Raw genomic sequence first — 21,439 nt, 5'->3', positions numbered from 1 at the left:
TAGTTATAAAAATATCTGAAGCATATATGCAGCCCTAATAATGAACCTAATCAGAAACATCAGGCCAGATCTTATATACCTTTTCTCACCCTACTGAAGTCAGCAAGATACTACTCAAGATGAATAGAAGTATCATAAGGAGGAGGGAGAAAACTTGTTCACCTTAGCCTCTAAGGATAGAACAAGAAGCAATGGGCTTAAACTGCAGCAAGGGAGGTTTAGGTTGGACATTAGGAAAAAGTTCCTGTCAGGGTGGTTAAACACTGGAATAAATTGCCTAGGGAGGTTGTGGAATCTCCATCTCTGGAGATATTTAAGAGTAGGTTAGATAAATGTCTATCAGGGATGGTCTAGACAGTATTTGGTCCTGCCATGAGGGCAGGGGACTGGACTCAACGACCTCTCGAGGTCCCTTCCAGTCCTAGAATCTATGAATCATGTGACCTGTAGAAATCAATGGCAAAATTCAATCCTGCTCACAATGGAGTAAATGTGAGCCCTAAGGGAGGGAGAGAAAGTGCTTGCCTCCGCTCTTTCTTCCTATCTTTTAACAGCACTATAGCATACAGAAAACTGTGTTGTTTGTTTAAAGTTTTCAGCCTTTACTGTGCTTCTCCTGCTGGTAGTCATTTCCCCCCAATTACAGTTCACTTTCCTGTGCAGCAGCAATGGAATCAACATCTCAGCACAGCTGAATGAGCAGATAAGTTACCATGGAGGCTGCCCAGTCAGTAGAAACAAAGTGGGATGAGGCAGAGAAGAGTAGCAGTTTAGGATCTGAACTCACCAACCTAGACAAAGCTGTAATTTTTCACTGGCACTATTGCAAAATACAATTTGCATTTGGGCAGTTGTATTTTCTCAACATGAAAGATCACTGTCTTTGGGCATCAACACGAGAAACTTTAATATCCATGCTGACAATCACTTCAATTATAGTGCCTTGTCTCAGACTTGAAGTTCTCGTACATACTCTCGATCTCTTATAAACTATCCATCTTCCCACTTTGACCTCTCTGTCAAATGCCTTTTATCTTGGAAAACATTTGAACATAAAGCCTCTAATTGGGCTCACATCAGTTCTACAGCTAGCAGCATCAGTCTATTTAGCTGATGGCTGACACTATTTGTCACACTAACAGCATGGCAGGCCCTTCCCTCAGCTGTTTAAAATAATAGCCTCCCATTATGATGTAAAGCTGGCTTAACATTGGTGTAAAGAATTTTTAGATGTTTAAAAACTAAAACATTAATAAAATATTTAAAAGTTAGCTTTCTGGGGTTTTTGTTGGTTTGTTTTTTAAAGCAGGCTGGCCATTTGCTCAGAAACATTAAATAGTGCTCTACATGAAATTAAATAAGTTGGGTGCACAACTGGTTGAAAGACTGTACTCAAAAAGTAGTTATCAATGGTTTGCTGTCAAATTGGGAGGGTTTACCTAGTGTGGTCCCACAGGAGTCAGTCCTTGGTCCGGTACTAATCACTATTTTAATTAATGACTTGAATAATGGAGTATGAAGGAGGATTATAAAATATGCAGATGACACCAAGCTGGGAGGGATTGCAAGCCGTTTGGAGGACGTGTTTAAAATTCAAAATGACCTTGACAAATTGGAAAATTGATCTGAATTTAACAAGATGAAATTCAATAAAGACAAGTGAAAAGTACTTCACATAGGAAGGAAAAAAATCAAATGCACAACTACAAAATTTGGAGTAACTGTCTAAGTAGTAATACTGCTGAAAAGGATCTGGGTGTTATAATGGACCACAAACTGAATATGAGGCATTAATGTGCTGCAGCTAAAAAAAAGGGCTAATATGATTCTGGGGTATATTAATAGGAGTATTGTCTACAAGACACAAGAGGTAACTGTCCCACTCTACTTAGCACTGGTGAGGCCCCAGCTGGAGTACTGGATCTAATTCTGGGCACCACAATTTAGACAAAACTTGAAAATAATTCAGAGGAGATTGACAAAAATGATAAAACAAGGTTTAGAAAACCTGGCCTTTGAGGACAGGTTAAAAAAATTGGGCATGTTTAGTTTTGAGAAAAGAAAACTGAGGTGCAACCTCAGAAGTCTTCCAATATGTTAAAGGCTGTTATAAAGAGGATGGTGATCAATTGTTTTCCATGTCCACCGAAGGTAGGACAAAAAGCAAGGGGCTTAATCTGCAGCAAAGGAGATTTAGGTTAGCTATTAGGGAAAACTTTCTAATTATAAGGGTAGTTAAGCTCTGGAATAGGCTTCCATCATAGGAAGCGTTTAAAAACAGCTTGGACAAACACTTGGTCTTGCCAGAGCACAGGGGGCTGGACTTGATGACTTTCTTGAGGTCCCTTCCAGGCCTACAATTCTATGATTCTCCACTCAGGGTGACTCTTCATGGTGTCCTACAAAGCTACTTGCCTGGAATGGAAGTCACCCAAGTAATTTCGAACAGCTAATGATGCATGCCTAGTGCCTGCCACACTCAATTTCTGGGTGACTCTTGTCCATCCAGTGGAGTCACCTTGCCTAGCTTAGGTAGGTCTACAGGCTCAGAGACTATTCCCAAAACAAGGAACTATATATCCTCCCTTATTTACACCACTAAATGCTGCAATGCAAGCACGTGGGTTACATGTACAGTATTATCATCATATACCATGTTAAGGATGATCAGTAAGTCCTCTACCACTTATCTACTACTTTAGAATAAACTATGTAGCATGACTAGGGCCCTACCAAATTAATGGCAATGAAAACCGTGTCATGGACCGTGAAATCTGGTCTTTTGGGTGCTTTTACTGTATATCTGTGGTCACCAACCCGTCGATCATGATCGACTTGTCGATCCTTAGGACTCTCCCAGTTGATCGCGATCTCTGCCTGCCGCAGCCCCACGCTGCTCCCGGAAGCAGCCAGCACGCCCCTGTGGCCCTGGGGAGGGCTCTCCGCGTGCTGCTCTTGCTTGCAAGCATCACCCCTGCAGCTCCCATTGGCTGGGAAGGGGGAACTGTATAGCCACGTGCTCCCCGCCCCCCCCAGGGGCTGCAGGGAGGTGTTGATCCCTTCCGGGAACAGCACGGGGCCGCGGCAGGCAGGGAGCCTGCCTTAACTTTGCTGCGCTGCTGACCGAGCTAAGTGCTGCCCAGTGGGAGGCAGCACCCAACCCTGAGCCCCTCCTGCACCCCAATCCCCTGCCCCAGGCTCAGCCCAAGGTCCCCTCCCACACTGTGAACCTCCAGCCCCAGCCCAGATCCTGCACCCCGTCCCGAACCCCAACCCTTTGCCCCAGCCTGGTGAAAGTGAGTGAGGGTGGGGGAGAGCAAGCAAGACAGATCATGTTCCATGGGCTTTTAGTTTTGGTAGCAATATAAAAATGCTATTTCAGAGAGATAGCACTTACAAACTGCATCTCCATTTTGGCTTGCCAAGCTGAATGCGACAAGGTGCTTCAGTCATTTGTATGTTAGTTGCTTTGAGCTTTTTCCCTGCATCTCTTAACACATGGCACTGGTGAGTAAGTGGGGAAACTAGTCTTCATAATATGGTAACTACTTTTTCAGTCTTTTCCTGCTGCGCTTAAACTGTGTGTGTGACAATGCATCATAAAATATGCCAATACTCCAGGATGCCAACCAGAATTGTAATTTTCTGAAGGCTACAAGGGTATTAACTCAATCCAGAGATCGTTCAAAAGGCCTGCCACAGCATGAGCAAACTACTTCACTGAAAAACTGCTGGCAAATTGAAAAAAAAGGAATAATTATCTGCATGGGAGTTCCATACTAGCAACTCTCCCTGCTGCTAGTACAGAACCTGACACGTGAACATAGAGCATCTCAGAAGCTGCTAACATGCCCCACTTCTTACCTGCTTGGCAGAGCTACCAGTGATGAGGGGACAGGCTTGCTAGTGCTGTAGGAGTTGAACATTTTTTAAAAATGTGTTTGTTTCTTCTCTCCCATTCCTCTCTTTCCTCCAGGAGTTATTGTGAGGTTAGAGGAGAAGAAAAGGGAACTAGGGGAGGAGTATCATGCTCCCACCACCTTAGCATCAATTTGTTTGCTCAGGAGAGACAAAAAGACTAAGGCTATACTACCACTTATGTTGGTGTATGTCGCTCAGGGTGTGAATAACTTGCCCTCCCGAGTCACATAAGTTACACCGATCTAAGTGCCGGTGTCCACAGTGCTATGTTGCTGAGAGAAGCTTTCCTGCTGACATAGCTACCTCCACTCATTGGGATGGATTAATTAAATTGACAAGAGAGCTCTCTCCTGTCAGTTTACAGCAACTACACTAGAGAACCTACTGTAAACTCTCTAGTGTAGCCATAGCCTGAGTTTAGGGGATGAGAAGGAGTGCTGGGTGGCTGCCCTGATGCAGCAATCAATTCAGAAAAGGAAGGATGCTAGAAGTTAGAATCAGTATTTAAAATAGAACTATTTCCATAGGAAAGTAAAATAAAATAAAATAAAATAAAATAAAACAAAACAAATGGCTTACATGGAGAGGCAGAGTCAATCTGAGAAACTGATTTCACTTTAATTTTCTAAGGCCTCATGAGTAATCAAGTGAAGCTCTAACAAAAAATTTTTAAAAATGGATTAAAAGGTTGATAGTCATTCGTCACTTTTTAAAAGTGGCTATGAACAAATCATTAACTGTGCCTTTAGCATGCAATTTTCCTGGCAGGCTGAACAGTTTTGCTAAAGCCTTTCACTATCCGCTGGCAGAATTTTGTACATTCAATACATTTACAATAGCTCTGAAGTATATTTTTGCTTAGCAATAGATATGCTGTACACACTGTCCTGGCAACAACAAACAGCACCATCCAGGAAAAGAACACTTTGTTACATTTTTTGTTCTCCCAGCCAGTCTCTAACACGCCTACAAGCCACTCAGCAGTGGAGGGGGAGGGGGAGAGGCCTATTCCAATAATTATTTGAAACCCAATATTGAGCAGACATAACAGCACCATCTAAAATGAAAGGGCCTCACCACAAGAGCTCAAGAGATTAGCCAATTAGACACTAGTTCTTCCCCTCATCCACCCTTCTCAGGTTTTGTTTTGTTTTAAAGGGAGCCACTCTATTTCTTCTAGGAGGGTAAATTCACAGCTGGATATTGTAGTGCATAATCTCCTTGTAGATAATCCTATCAGAAGAACAGCATGCCTGTCGGACATCCTGTCAGTATATTCTCAAGTGGAAAGGAGCGCCTCTTTTCAGCCTCTGGTAGGGTTGGCCTCCATAGCACTCATTTGTGGCTTGTCATAGTACTACTCATCCTCTTTGCTTTCCCTCCAGGTGTCAGTAGTCATACACAGCAGCCACCTCGCACGTGGTCTGATGCTGTCAGGACTAAGTCACATCAAAGTTCCTCTGTTTTGAGGGGTATCTAAATTACAAAACAAATATAACAAAACCAGAAAGGAGAACTGACTGTTCCAGTTCATGGCTGGATGCAGCCCTTCTATTCAATTTGTTTTTCTAGATAACACTCCTCTGAACTCCCTGCTTCAGACCTAGCTTCTCTCAGGGAGGCTCTGACAGGCTGCAGTCTTACTCAGCTTCCTGGCTCCAGCCAGGCTTCTCTTACCAAGTGAGAGCTGAAAATCTGCTCCCCTTCCCAGTTAGCCACCAACTGACCTGGGTTCTCCCCTTTCACCAGCAGGACATGGCTGACTGATGCCACAGGCTCTTGTTAAACCCTTCTTGGCCAATGTGAGGTTTGCACTCCCCATCACAGAGTTTGCAAGTTTAAGTTACATAGCAATCAGTCTAAATGTCCTATTAAAAAGATTTCAGCAGGAGAGCCATTAGGTTAAAGAGTAGCGTTTCTCCAGCTGATTTGCTGGTTCGTAGCCATCTTGTGACTTTCTTGTCTTGTACTAGAAAATGTAGAGTGGTTACAGAACGTGTGAGAACTTTCTGCACTGCAGTTCCTGCTATTTGAAACTGCCTTATTGTACCTGCCTCACCAACTCTCCCACCTCTTATGAAATCACCTCTTCTCTCCCTCTTAAAATTCTTTCTGCTATTATGTTTTTCTAAAGCATGTTAGGATGCAGTCATATGAAAGAATCATGAAATTACATGCCCTTAATCAGAAGATGGCTAGAGCAGAGACATTGACTGGTACTAAGCCCCTGACAAATCCTGCTCCTTTAGACTTCACCCACCAATATATAGATTTCTCACAAGGGTGATGTGTGGAAGGAGGTAACGTTTAACCATTGCTAATTAGTAATTGAAACAGCTTTTCCGTGACTAGCATCACATAAGACAAAGGCCTCGTCTTCACTATATTTAAAAAAAGATGTGTTCTTAACGGTGAATAGCTAATTTTAATGTACTTGTGGTAAAATCCTAGATTAGACATGGTACATTATAGTTTTTGTATGAGTTAGCAGATAAAGACTACGGGGGATCCTAGGGTTTAATATTTCTTCCAATTCCAATTTAGGCCTCCTATACCCATGGGCCCTTAACATTTTACACTATTATACTGTCTTAGCATGTAAAATACATAATATAAAGATCAAAGTGCTGCTTCACCATTTTTAAGGGTGAATTGATCAGCTGCATTTGATAGTTTTCAGATCCAAAGAATAGTTAATAAACATTGAGATATAGTGTAGTATTACAGTCAAAATGGGACGATCATATATAATGTGAACTTGTTAATATTCTTTAATCACAGCTGTTACAAAGGAAACTGTAATTATTCCTTTCCATCATTTTGTATCCCCACAAAAGCCTTCTCTTACACAATTCAAAGTGAACTGGAAAAGAATGAGATATTAATGACTAAAACTAAGAGGCAAAGGATAGTCTGTTATTTCTTTAATAAGATGCACTTTAGGCAAGTTGCAGAGTTTCTGAATGTAGACACTTTAAAAATTACGTTCATGAAAAAATTACAAACATGAAAATTGGTAGAATAATATAATGTTGTTGCCACAAAAAAGATTTGGAAAAGCCAACTCTGACAAGTTGCTAGGTAATAGGGTCCTGTTGTCTACTTGTAACTCAATACCCAGCCAGAGGTTTGTGCGAGTATGTATTTGAATTTGATACTCTTCAAATACTGTTTATGCTAGAAATCTGAACCATTGATGAAAATGGTTTTCATGGCAACAATATCCCTGAAGTGTATTGAAAATGGCTTGATTACTAATGTAGACAGGAAAAAAAACATTGTCATACCATTTCAGAAAGCAAATCTCAATTATATGTCTACACTGGGGAAATTTACATACATTAAAAAAAAAAAATACAACACCTCAGTGCATCCAGTTCAGTTCCATTAGACTTTCAATAAATTTAACTAAAATGGTGGTGAAAATGATTCCAGATGCTGAAGACTTGTTAATTCACCTCTTTTCCTACCCTCCAGTTTTAAACACATTTACATCCTAATTACCCTCCTGTTAACATTTATCACATAACCAGAATCTTTTTAGGACAGGAAAACTATTTCAGAACCAGCTAAAGATCTAGGAACAAAAATTACTCTTTCAGTTTTGTCAATGTATTTCAATAAATACCTGCTTCAAAGCTCATTAACTGTAACAGAAAGGTACTTTTCAATCCATGTTCCAAAACAGATACCTAACTATATAATAACTGTCAGTTATAAAATGCTGGTTCAGCTACAGAGTTGATGAGATTGCTGTTTTGTTTTTCGTTGTTTTCATTTGATTTTTAACTGTTACAGGACAATTGTTTCCTATAGAAATATACACAAACAGCATATTCTCCTGTGCTTCCATATGGATCTAAATTAATTATTTTTTTTTTGGTCTGGACAGTAGCTCCGTAATATGGCCTTCACTTTTTGTTTAAGCATGCAAATATAAGCAGTTGCAGATCCAGTGGAACAGAATGTAACTGTTCAGTTAAGATAAATTAATGTTAGTACTGTTGCAGAAAATCTACCATAGTTTGGCCTCACTAACAGATTTTAACTATTTGTCTCCTTCTGTAGTGCACTGCTGCAGAATTGTTAACTAAATATTCAAATGACAGTAGGCAAATCTTGCTGCCCAGTGATCATGTTTCAGGGCACACAATATCTATTGACAAAATGCTCACACACAACCACATGTCCAGCCAAATGACTAGAGGTATTCTACTTGATTTTGTGCTGGATTGTTTAAGATACATAAAACGCAAGCAGAAACAAAACAATGAGCAAGTCACTTAATACAATAATACTGTAACCAGAACAGTGGAACGCAAACATAAGTGTATATTGCTTTTACTATGTCCAGAGATTCTTACAGGCATTAAATAAATTATAAAAAACAGTCATACTGTGACGTTGCACTCTATATGATTTGATGAAAATATGCTAATGAGCGTGAATATAATGTAACTGGAATATGCTTCATGCAAAAGGTCTCTTGTAAGGTATCATTACAAAGCTTATAATCTACTGCATGTGGTCATCCTATTTATATAAATGTATCACTCTTGTATCTAAAACTAGAAAAATGAAAATATAACTCTGCTATTTATGTTTAGTTTTTGATTTAGGATCTTAAACTGTTTAAAACTAATACATGTTTTGCCCCCCCCCCAGGCATGGTAACAAGCAAATCTGTGGGCTATCAAGGACGTTTTCTAACCTGGATTTGATTGTTTTTTATTATTAACCAGGTACATTAAATCAACATTGTTTACTTGTAGGAAGCCTGCTTAGAGAGCTGTGTTTTTAAATGAAGGCAGAAGCCCTGCTGATCACAGAATTTGCATGTTCTCAATTTCCCCCCATATCTTAAGATGTTCAATCTGCATACTTCAGTTAATTTTTCACACAACTTGGTGAGAAAAACTTACAATTTAATGAGCAAGCTACATGAATGACTATACTTTACAGGGCAAAATGCTCTCCTCCCCAATTGAGCTATATACTACAGGCTCTTGAGTTTGTGCATTTTACTGATTAAGGTGCACATTTTAGTAGCTGAACTTTCATGTTCTACTGATCAAACTTCATATATCCCTGGTCATGATCAAAACAAATCTTTAGAGAATTGTATAATGTATTTGAAAATACCGGTTTCACTACTCTGCTTATGAATTTGCTTACTAAGCACATTTAAGCTTACTGAAGAGACTCCCATTTAAATAGGAAAATTGTTTTAAGTGGTGTTATTACAGGAAGAAGTGACTAAAAATGACATCATCTAGTTCCACGTTTATTCATCAAATTTTATATTGAAGTTTGCTGCTTACCAGTTTTAATAAAAACAAAACGGTAACACAGCAAATTCAACCATGTCCCTTTAAATCACGCTGTTCTTTCTTCGTCATTCCTCTCCCCTATAATGAAGATTCATAGGTGCCAAGTTTTATAGTTCCATGTAACACTTTATGCAACTTATTCAATGAGCCAATTTACATATTTGCATGTAATTTGTACATAACTATAAACTGCAGCATAAGAAAAATCATGTGGATGTAATGTTGGTGAAAAGCAGTGGCTTGACTGCCTTGGTGAATGGAGTCCTCTGTTTATTATTTACAAGACAGCATTAGAGCAAGCTTTTCACACACACACCAGAAGGGTCACCTCTTATGGGCAGAGTGCGTATGAGGACGTAGTGGAGGAAGGAGATGCTAGTAACTAAGGGTACTGTGAAGTTGCCGACAAAACTTTTGTCTTTCATGGGTACTTAAAAAAACCCCTCCATGAAAGACAAAAGTTTTGCCGACGCAAGTGGCAGTGTGAATACAGCTTTGTCGACAGGAGCACTCTCCTGCAGACAAAGCTAATGCTGCTCGCGGGGCTGGAAGTATTTTGTCGGCGAAAATACCGACAAAGAGCGTTTACACACACTGGCTTTTAGCGACAAGGCTGTGTCAACATAGCCTTGTCGCTAAAAGCTGCAGGGTGTAGACAAGCCCTAAGATTGGCAGAGACAGTTCAGTTTCCATGGCTTGGCTTTTCTGCGGAGTATTCTAATTAGCGCAAAGCATGGTAGTGAGCTTGTGATGTGGGAGTGAGAACTGAAATCCATCAAATTTCTCATATAGATTCCAAACAGCCATTAGATGGAAACCATTTTTAATCCCTATTGAATCTAGCCTAGCCTAGCTCTAACTGGTGACTTACAAATGAGAAGCTCTGTAGCTCCTTAGCAACGTAGTAAGGCATCCAGACCCATGTATGAACTATTAATGTAATACCTTCAATAATAAGACTTGCTTTCTGGAAAAATAAGTTTACTAAATCAAGTTCTAGCCTTTTGGAGCTTCCACAAGCAAGATCTCCCACCATACGCTGCTTTCCTGCAAAAAAAGTCTACAATCAAAGTCCCCACCCTGTTCTGCTGCAATTAATCAAAAAGCAAATATGCAACCTTTTCAGCCCCCTTGTGCAGATCATGATACAGTCTTAAATTACATGTTCACATACTATTGTTTCCCCAGCCCTCCTGTGATGGGGCATCCATGCTACACCAACATGTAAGGGGTGAATAGACCCCTAGGGAGACTGCACAGGAAGCAGCCAATAGTAGAGAAGCCATGAGGAACAGCCAATCCAGGCCCATATAAGAGGAGCCACAGGGGAGAACAGGATCAACTGCTGCTAGGAGCCTAGGCAATGAGGACTGTGTCCCTAGCATGCTAAAAGAAAGGAGTGGGGCAGCAAGTGAGAGTTCCTGGTGGACTGCAGGGACTGAGCAGCTGAGTGCCCTGAGGCAAGGGTGAAGGTGGTGCTGGGGTCATAGGGATCACAGCAGGAGGCTGCTATCCACAGGGTCCCTGGACTGTGACCCAGAGTAGTGGGTGGGCCAGGGTCTCCCTTCCCCCCCCCATTCGCCACTGAGGAAGTGGCATGATTATTGGACTGAGACACTAACCCCTGGAAGTGGGGGGAACACAGATGATGACACAGCTGTAGGGCTGAGTCACAAAGAGGGTGCTGTGGATCCTGAGGCTGTGGGAGGGGCTACAGACAGATGCAGTGACAGTGCGCAAGCCGCAGACAGGGGGTGCTGGCCTCAAGCTAATCCCCAGAGTGACCAAGAAGAGGCGCCAGTCCGGCGGTGAGTGATGCGCCCCGTGACACTCCCCACCTTATTCAGAGAATGGATAGCTATTTGATATTTCTTTTTATCCTCAACACTGAATGTGTGGCCCCAGGCTTTATTTAATGGACACCATCCAAATCCTGCATTGAATACAAAATTATTAATTTGCACAAGTGTTTCTCTGATGTTCTCATAGTACGAGTACTTCACAAACATTAATGCATTTATCTTCACAACACTTCTTCTTATCCTCTGTGAGATTAAGTGGTGTTATTATCCCCATTTTACAGCTGTGGAACCGACGCGAAATTAAGGTAAAAAGTATCCACTAAATTTGGTGCCCAACTTGAGACATCCAAGGCCTGACTGTTCAGAGTATTTAGAATTTTTTCAGCACTATACATGTTGAAAGCATAGCTCTAATCAACTTCAGTTGCAGTTCTAAGTGCTCAGCGCATATGCAAATCTGGTCTCTCAGCGGGAACCCAGAAAATGAGGAACACACACAGGCCAACTGTGAAAACTGAAATGTGGTTAACTGACTTGCCTAGCATTCTGTGGCAGAACCAGGGATTACCACCCAGGAGAACTGGATTGGTTCCGTTCTTTTTCCGTAAGACAGCTGCTTTTTACGTAAGACTATTTTTATTCTTCCAGCAATCCTCTGTCTCTGTAGGGCCCCTGCCTCTTCCAACTTCTGCAACAAATGAGGCAGGAGTCCTACAGACACTACAGAACTCTGATTGACTTCCTGAGCACCATCCATTTTATGTACAAATGAGACAGGTGTCCTCTGGAAAAAAATAGTATATGGTAAGTAAAGACTATATCATAATGCATATGCCCAAGAGGGTAACATTAAAGATGCACAAGCACCCTTAATTTTGGCATTTCCTAACTTTTGAATGCTTCACTTTGCAACCTTACTATCATTAAAAATATACTTTTTCGTATGTACTTTCCCAATTAAAAAAAAAAAACACACACACACACGAAGATTTCAAACAAACAAAACAAAACAAAAAAACCCAGGAATTCTATCACATGTAGCCATATTTACCCTCAAATTTGGTCATAAGCAGGTCCATTTGGACCTTTAGATCCACAGCACACAATCCTCTACCATTTGTACTAACAGAGTAAATGGCAGCAATAGGAGATCGTTATCTTCTGAATACTAATCACTGGGAAAGAGGGGGAGATGCCTAATTTGCTATTGGGATACACAGCTATTTGCTGACAGCAGAGAAATGTAGCTGAGGACTCCTGGGTTCAATTCCAGATTCTATGGGGGAGTGTGTCCTATCCATGGTTATAGATTCTTCTGTCCTTCACTGTGCCTATCCACCATCACCACCCTGTGTTTCTGAAAATAACTATTACATAGGGAGCTGCTAATCTAATGTACAGAATGGACTTGCAAAATGCAAAACCCCAGTGAATGCATGATCAAATGGGTTGTTTTTTTTAAATTCAAGATAAATGCGCGCACACATACAAAAACAGAGAGACAGCAACACACAGAGGAGACAGTGAATATTCAGAAAAGACTGAAAACCTCCCGCAATTCACATTCTAGTACAATACTTGGGCACAAAATATTGGTATGTGAGGTAAATATACTTACTTCATACTATTCCTTGTAACTAAGGAAAACAATCCAGCCAAAAAGAAAATGGAGGAGAAGAATGAATAGCAGTCGGGGAAAAGGAAGAGAAACTAATTAGAAAACAAAACTGACGTCAGGTTCTTTTTAATCAAATTAATTGAATTAATTTTAAAAAAGCTAAAACACCAGAAACAAAAGTCTCCCCCATCTCACTTGCTAATAATGCAAATGACGGCTGCATTCCTTCGATCAACTTGTGTCCTTTGTTACAGATGAGCAACCCCACAATGATCAGAGAGATTTCATGGGCTAACAGACAGCATGACTGTCTGACCCTCAAATCCTAAACTACATCAGACTGGGCCTCCTACTGGAAAGTATCCAAAAATAGCAGCTTCCAGACCATTCACCACTCGGGAGAAAGTGAAACAGATATTTCTAAAACTTATTTTGAAAGTATGTTTTTAAGATAGATTCTGAGAATAAAGGATGCAGACTATTAGTACAGCACTTTGAGCCTGATTCCACTCTTCTCATCTACATTCTGCATTCCCACTAAGGGTATGTCGACACTGGAGGTCGAATTTCCAGCATATGTAGACATACCCCACTTGCTCTGATTCAGCTACCTCATGTAAAAACAGAAGTGTAGCCACAGCAGCACAAGCAGCAGGAGAGGCTAGCCACCTGCGTATGTACCTAGGGTCCTGGATAGGACCATACTTGGGGAAGCTAGGCCATCCTGCTCATCACACTGATGCGGCTACCCCTCTATTTTTAGTGTACTAGTTCAATCAACGCAAGTGCAGGTATGTTTGCTGGAGCTGGAAATTACACCGTCCAACTCCAGTGTATTATCCAAACCCCCATTATGGTTGTATATTTAGAGCGACAACTTCTTAAAATAACCCACAATCTCCCTCATCCCATACCAGCTGATCAAATAATTGGTCCTATCAGTGTTCATAATATAGTTTAGAGTAATTAAAATCATGTTCTTCAACTACGAATAGAGTTTGAAAGTTTGTAAAATAAAAATCCAAGAACTGAGGATCTTACATCTTAAAATAAGCAACTAAAACATATTATTAGATAAGAAGTCATGGCTACACATTTGAACCCCAATACTGCAAACACTTATGTATAGGCTTAACTTCACACATGCAAGTAGTCCCACTGACTTTAATCGATTGAAGTAAGCAATTTTCCCCCCCCATCTCCATTTCTGCTCCTTCTTAAAAAAAAAAAAAAAAAATTGCCAAAACAGCTCTCCAACTGTCAGTACCGTGTGCATTTATGGCTCCGCACAAGTTAAACACATTAGACCAGGAGAGTTTTTTGGAAGGACCGAGAAAGATAAATGCTTTACTTGTCTAATGACCACCCCTACTTTATCGGAACACATCATATATAGAGATGTGCTGTGTAATTCTACTTACGTATTTCATTACAATTTTAAGATGACTCAGTTTGTGCTCCATCCTTGGAATGGGATAAGTGGATATGTAGTTGTCTTTACGTTATTTAGAGTCATGTAGCTGACAATTAAACTTTGGATCAAATCTGCTCTGATGTTTGTTTGGGGACATACCGTGGCACTTGATTTTGGTATTTTGATATGCCCTTTCATTAAGGTTCTATTTAAAAAACAAAACAACAAAAACATACCATATAACAAAACAAAACTATGGAGCAAAGAAAAATAGGCACTAAAATGGGAAAGATTTTTCCCAACTCTAATCCTTAAAACCACCTTGAAATCTAGAAGAGAATTTATCTGATCTGGGCTTTCAGACAATGTTTTGAATGTATGGAAACACATAGAATGAGAGTGTCTTGCTTCACAGGAGGACTTAACGAAAAACTCAAGGACAGGGGTCAGCAACCTTTCAGAAGTGGTGTGCCAAGTCTTCATTTATTCACTCTATTTTAAGGTTTTGTGCGCCAGTAATACATTTTAACATTTTTAGAAGGTCTCTCTCTATAAGTCTATATTATATAATTAAAGTGTTGTATGTAAAGTAAATAAGGTTTTTAAAATGTTTAAGAGGCTTCATTTAAAATTAAATTAAAATGCAGAGCCCCCCGGACCGGTGGCCAGGACCCAGGCAGTTTGAGTGCCACTGAAAATCAGCTCACGTGCCACCTTTGGCATGCGTGCCAGAGGTTGCCTACCCCTGCTCTAGGACAACCATTGTGAAAAGGAGAGACTAAATACAGTTTGTTCTTCTCAAGAAGAACAATTTGCAGTCCTCCCTGTTTGTTATGCTAAGAGATATCTAGCTTAGCCATATAACAGGCTGTTAATACCTGTCAAACTGTTAGCACGTTGATCTTGTTCGAAAAGATTTAAGTGGTTTCTGCTGACACGCTGAGCTCTGGTTTACATTAGAAACTTATGTTGGTACAATTATGTTGCTCAAGGATGTGGAAAATCCACACTCCTAGGCAATGTAGTTATGCCAACCAAACTCCCAGTGTAGACAGAGCTATGTCAACAAGAGGGCTTCTCCCTTCAACACAGCTGCTGCCTCTCGGGAAGGTGGAGTGCCTACACCAACGGGAGAAGCTCTGTCAGCACAAGTAGCCTTTTCACTACGCATTACAGCTGCACAGGTGTAGACTGCTGCAGTAATGTAAGTGTAGACAAGCCTTGAGAAAGAGGACTTGTTACTCAATCTGAATATAAAGGAGGTGCAGGTGGATTTCAGGGATAGCAGTTTTCAGAGGGATTTTAGGTGCAGCCAAACTTGGAGATAAGAAACGTTATCTTTGTTTTCTTTGTTAATAATGCCAAAATTGCAGTAGATTTGCACTTCACATAATGTATGGGCTATACAGCAGGTTGAAAACAATACTTGCTTACAACCCGTTAATTTCCGCCCCCCCTTATGTTGACTATAATAGATTATGCTAAAGAACATATGATGATCAGCTAAGCTTCACCGCTTCTGAGAAGCTGCCAAAGTGGAGCACTACTAAAATTATAACCACTATAAACTGATGTTAAATAGAAATGGTTATATAAAAGTTTCATCTATAAATTAGTGATTCTCAGACCTCAGTGATTCAAGAGCCAAATTAGCAATCAACATTACCTCAAAGAGCCACAGTAGTATGAATTCATTGTTTCATTTACTTTTTAAAATTTATTTATATATTCTCATAGCAAAATGACTGACCAAGTATTCTCCAATTGGTTAATAACATATTAAAAGCATTCTGATTGGTTAACAACTTAGATTGGTTAATAATCAAGTCACACAGTATTTTAATATCATGTGCTGCAAAGAACTGCAGGAGACACATTAAAGAGCCAATAGTGGCTACCAAGCCTCAATCTGAGTATCAATGCTATAAATGATCAGAACTGGAATTGTTTTTACCATTTGACAGAGCATATAGACATCTTTAAGGATGAAGGCAATCCGCCATATGCATGCCTTTAGCCATGGTGAAATGAATGATCAAACATGCAAAAAAACCAGAAGTGATCTAAACAGGTAACCATTAACTGTCTCCTTTCTCCTACTAATGTGTGTGTCAGTTCTACAGTAGGCTATAACAGCAAGATCCCAAAAAGAGAAATAATATATATACAAAACCAGACAGTTAAGAGGAATAAGCCTATTGAAACACTATAAAGATCTTCTTACTAAAGGCTGCATCTTCAGAATCACTGGGTGGGTTCAACATCGTAGAGTCTTTGTGCAGAAAATGCAGAAGCATAACTTTGTGCTCATTAGTTTGAAACTGTCCTAGTTGAGTGGGCTATAGGGTGCACTTCACCCTTTGTTTCTAGGACATATATTCTGATCTACCTTATGGAATTTTTAGGTTTTCTTCCCTCAGCTATTCGGTCAATAAGGAACACATTAATGAACAAGGTTTTCTTCAAGACTTCTGATCATTAGATGTGTGTTTATACGGCCTGATATGTTTGGTTTATGCCAGACCTTGTTTTTCTTCTGGGTGTGTTAGGGTGGGGATGGGGGAAGAAAAGAGGCACAAGTTCTTGAGACCTATAAAAATGATTTTTTATTTTGTTTTTTTTGTTTGGGGACAAATGTTGGGTCTGTCCTGAGGACCACTTTATCATGATGGAAAGATGTGATATTGTGGTTCCAAACAGACAGACCCCTGACTCAGATTTCCTTCTGACTCAGGTATAGGCAGTCATAGTAAAGACAATATAATTGTTGCAAAATAGGACACCTGAACTCAAAGCTCAAATGGAGGCTTGACTAGTGCCATTCACACACACTAGTTTAAATCTCTGTACTTAGGGCAACTGTAAAAATGGGGATTATAATGCTTACTCACCCCCTTAAAATGGTTTAAGACTTCTAAACAAAAAGAGGACTACACTAGGTAACTACAACTTTATCAATAGCTACAGTTGTCAGATGAGATAACTAAGACACAAAATGTTAAAACCAATGTTTTAACCTGGTATCTAAGAGGTTAGGCCAAGGGTCTCAAACACGTGGGCTGAGCTCTTCCCTGCGGCCTGCCAAGCGCCCCCTCCGCCCCCCGTTACTTCCTGTCGCCACCAAACTCCCCTCACCCCCCCCCGCCCCGAGTTATTTTATGTGGCAGCTAAGCTCCCCGCGCGCTGCTCCCTAATGTTTGGGGCTGGGTCTCTCCCCCGGCCCCACCTGCTGCCCCCACGCACCTCCCCCGAGCGTCCCCCAGCCTCACTTCCTGCCTCCTCACCGCCTGGAGCCTGCAGCTCATGCTGACTCCGCTCGGCTCTGCTGGCTTCCAGCATCACCTGCTGCCGCAGGGTCCTAGTGCCTCCCTCCACTAAGGCCAGGGCAGGCTGCCCTTCCCCTGCCCTAGTCCCGAGCCTCTCCAATGCCCCAAACCCCTCATCCCCAGCCCCACAGCCCTCACCCTTACACCCCCTCCTATCCCCAAACTCCATCCCAGAGCCTGCACCCCCACCCCCTGCCCCAGCCCATAGCCTGCACCCAGCACCTAAACTCCCTCCCAGAGTCTGCACCCCAGACCCCCTCCCCCATCCCAACTCCCTCCCAGAGCATTAGGAGGTGGGGGCAGGTTCTGGGCACCACCAAAATTTCTACAAACCTGCCACCCCTGGAAGAGGCAAAGCAGGGGTGGAGTGGTGGTGCAGCCCATTCGTGGGTGAATGCCCACTTCATCAGACGCAAGTAATGGAAATTTCCAGAGGCAGGTATAAATCAGTATGGAGATAACGAGGTTAGTTCAATCGGGGAGGGTGAGGTCCTCTGCTAGCAGTTGAAGTGTGAACACCAAGGGAGGAGAAACTGCTTCTGTAGTTGGATAGCCATTCACAGTCTTTGTTTAATCCTGATCTGATGGTGTCAAATTTGCAAATGAACTGGAGCTCAGCAGCAGGGCCGGCTCCAGGCACCAGCTGAGCAAGCTGGTGCTTGGGGCAGCAGATTGGGCAGAATACCGCCTTGAACAATCCTAGGGCGGCACAGCTGGGGTTTTTTTGTTTGTTTTTTGTTCCGCTCCAACTGCCCTGTAGGGGGCGGCGGCGCAGAAAACCAGAGCGCCCTGCATGGCCATCCTCTTCCTTCCCGTCCCGCCGACCAGAGCGGAGCCCTCGCGGCAGGCGGAGCGCAGCGGGAGTGGCAGCACCCCTGCTGTAGCCCTGGCCACCCCCTTCTCTCTCTCTCTCCCGCCCACTCCCTCCCTCTTCCCTCCCCCCCCAGCCGGTCCCCCTGCATCCGCGCTCCGGCTACATGCAACAAACCTCGATGCCAACTCTGCCCACATATCTACACCAGCAACACCATCACAGGACCTAACCAGATCAGCTACATCATCACTGGCTCATTCACCTGCACGTCCACCAATGTTATATATGCCATCATGTGCCAGCAATGCCCCTCTGCTATGTACATTGGCCAAACTGGACAGTCACTACGCAAGAGGATAAATGGACACAAATCAGATATCAGGAATGGCAATGTACAAAAACCTGTAGGAGAACACTTCAACCTCCCTGGCCACACAATAGCAGATGTAAAGGTAGTCATCTTACAGCAAAAAACTTCAGGACCAGACTCCAAAGAGAAACTGCTGAGCTCCAGTTCATTTGCAAATTTGACACCATCAGATCAGGATTAAACAAAGACTGTGAATGGCTATCAAACTACAGAAGCAGTTTCTCCTCCCTTGGTGTTCACACCTCAACTGCTAGCAGAGCACCTCACCCTCCCTGATTGAACTAACCTCGTTATTTCCATACTGATTTATACCTGCCTCTGGAAATTTCTATTACTTGTGTCTATGAAGTGGGCATTCACCCACGAAAGCTTATGCTCTTTTCTTTTTAAAAGATCTGCAGATCTCCTTTTAATTATTCAGCAATGGAATTACTGGTTTAAAATAAACTCCTGTGTTTTGAAATAAAGGACCAGATTCTCTCTGAAAATTTACAACTTTAAAATATAGTGAATCTATGACTCTCATTCAGCACTATCTAAGTTGTAAAAGATTTTCAAAGGGACACTTTGGGGTATAAGTCTGTTTTTAAAATCAGCTGATTTTACTAAGAAACCAAATTAATTCACTATTAATACTACACCTCTACCCAGATATAACGCTGTCCTCGGGAGCCAAAAAATCTTACCACGTTATAGGTGAAACCGCGTTATATCGAACTTGCTTTAATTCGCCCGAGTGCGCTGCACAGCCCCGCCCTGCCCCCCCGGAGCACTGCTTTACCGCTTTATATCCGAATTCGTGTTATATCGGGTCACGTTATATCGGGGTAGAGGTGTATTTGGCAATCCATTCAATCTTGAGGAAGAAAAAACTTGTCAGTTTCACTTTCTGGTTCTCAGGAGCGACCACAATACTGCAGGGTTTTTTTAGTTACCAACTCTTTACAAGAAAGTTTTAAATCTTAACTGAACAAGAAGTGTTCAAGTTCCAAATACTGCAACTATTTATACATATGCTAAACTTTAAGAATGAAATTAATTCCATTACCTCAATAGGACTATTTGCCTGTTTATCTTTAAGCATGTAAATGTTTGAAAAAGACCTAGCATGCTCTCATGCCACTTTTAAAGTTTATAAAACTTCTATTATATTTTCTCTCTAACACTGATAGCAACTGCATAGAACATGTGAGACAGCTTGTGACCCCTAGAGCTGTTTATATTAACTAAACACTGGGAATAAACTAGCTGGCAATGTCAACTTAAAAAAAACCCCACAACTTGAGGGCAAGACTATGACTTTTGACTTAGAAAATAACGTGTCTTTAATGACAAAGAAGTGCTTAAAATTCAACATGACTCCTTTATAATAAAAATGACCCCTCAGCCTGCAAAACAAATTGAGGGAACGAACCGAGCAAAAACAATCATTCTGGCAGCAGAAAACGCCTATTAGCATGTGTGTGAAAAGTGAGATTCTAAAACAAGAGTTACACAGTCCTGCAGAAGGAAAAAGTTTGTTACTCATTAACATCAGCACTAGAAGCAGAGTGACTGTTACCGATGCCTCACTGTAAGGATGCCTGTTCCCAATGCGTACAGCCCCGGGACCCTCTCCCCTCCCTGCTGGGCTCTTTGGCTCCTATTGTTCACTAGTCCTCCCTCTCCTTGGGGGTAGCTGGGTGTTCTCAGGGACTGGGGTGGGTGGCGTGTCCTGGAGGAGGGAGCTGCAGGTTGCACGGGACCCCACAGCCATGCCCCCCGGGTGGGGGGAGCAGGGAGGCTCCATGTTACTCTGCACAGGCCCCGAGGGGCGCCCCTGCCCGTGAAACTTTCCACCCCTAACCAGGTCCTGGTCGGAGCCAGCCAGGCACTGGGCTGGGGGTTTCGGCGGGTCCCGCCTCGCAGCAGGGCAACAGGACGCCCAGGCTCGCTCTGTCAGTGCTCAGCCCCGCGACCCCGACAGCCCGGGATCTCCCCTCCCTGGTGCCCCGCTCCTGCAGCCGCTCACCTCGCCCCCGCGACCGGGCGCTGCCGCAGGCTCTGGGCCAAGCAGAAGGCGGCAGCAGCGGCCATGCAGAAGCCGGGTGCTGAGAGGCGGCTCCTAACTGCGCGGGGCTGGACGCAGGCGCCACAGCTAAGCGAGCTCCGGCTCGTCAGCGCGGCTGCCGGACAGGGCCCCGGTCCCGCCCCTCGGGGGAGGAGCCGCTGCCACCGCCTCCTTCTCCGTCCGGCGGGGCGGGCTGCGGGGCGCGCCTGGCAGGGGGGGCCTGTGGGCGGGCGTGAGGGGCGGTGTGTGACGTGTGAGGCAGACATAGGGGTGAATGAGGTACAGACACTGTGTGTGTGTGTGTGAAAGAGAGAGAAAGAGAGAGGGAGAATTTGCTTCTGAGAGCGGCAGTGAAGTTGTGAGGCGAGGAGAGAAGAGAAGAGATTGTGTATATGAGGAGAAGTGTGAGCGAGACGCCAGCGTTGTCCGCACAAGAAAGTGGCGGAGGTTTCAATAGTGACTTCAACCCCATTTAGTGGAGTTGGGCAGGACTTAGCCGTCAGATTTTTTTTGTGGCAGAAAATGCAGCATCCACTAGAGTGAAATTTGTGGTGGAAGAACAGTCCCGCACTAGTTCTACGAACCAGACGCAGACTCCAAGGGCATGTCCACACTAAAAAGGTAAGTCGACTTATATTAGGTCGACTTACAGCCACTGCAGTAATTACTGTGGTGGTGCATGTCCACAGTACCCTACGTGGGTCAGTAGTGCGCGTCCTTGCCAGGAGCGCTTCCACTGACCGAAGAGGCCCAGTAACTCCCTGCCAGAAGCCCTGTGGCACCACAGGCTCCTG

At 42.7% G+C, this 21,439-nt stretch overlaps 1 protein-coding gene across 3 annotated transcripts in view; it reads right to left on the bottom strand.

Annotated features, from left to right (window-relative positions):
- Positions 1–20,767, bottom strand: part of ECI2 (enoyl-CoA delta isomerase 2) — a 46,249-nt gene extending 25,482 nt beyond the window's left edge. The window contains exons 1-2 of one of the 3 annotated variants that reach the window (XM_054018015.1): positions 12,867–12,909; positions 12,672–12,690 (exon numbers count right to left, since the gene is read on the bottom strand). In XM_054018015.1, the coding sequence (XP_053873990.1) occupies positions 12,672–12,690; positions 12,867–12,894 (47 nt within the window). In that variant the 5' untranslated portion in view covers positions 12,895–12,909. Of the gene's footprint in view, positions 1–12,671; positions 12,691–12,866; positions 12,910–20,606 lie in introns of those variants that run through there. The other 2 variants (XM_054018014.1, XM_054018013.1) reach the window with 2 other exon arrangements.
- Positions 20,768–21,439: the final 672 nt, after the last annotated feature.

This window comes from Malaclemys terrapin, chromosome 2 (assembly GCF_027887155.1).
Source record: "Malaclemys terrapin pileata isolate rMalTer1 chromosome 2, rMalTer1.hap1, whole genome shotgun sequence".
Classification (NCBI taxonomy): Eukaryota; Metazoa; Chordata; order Testudines; family Emydidae; genus Malaclemys; species Malaclemys terrapin.
This window is presented reverse-complemented; position numbering and strand designations above follow the sequence as displayed.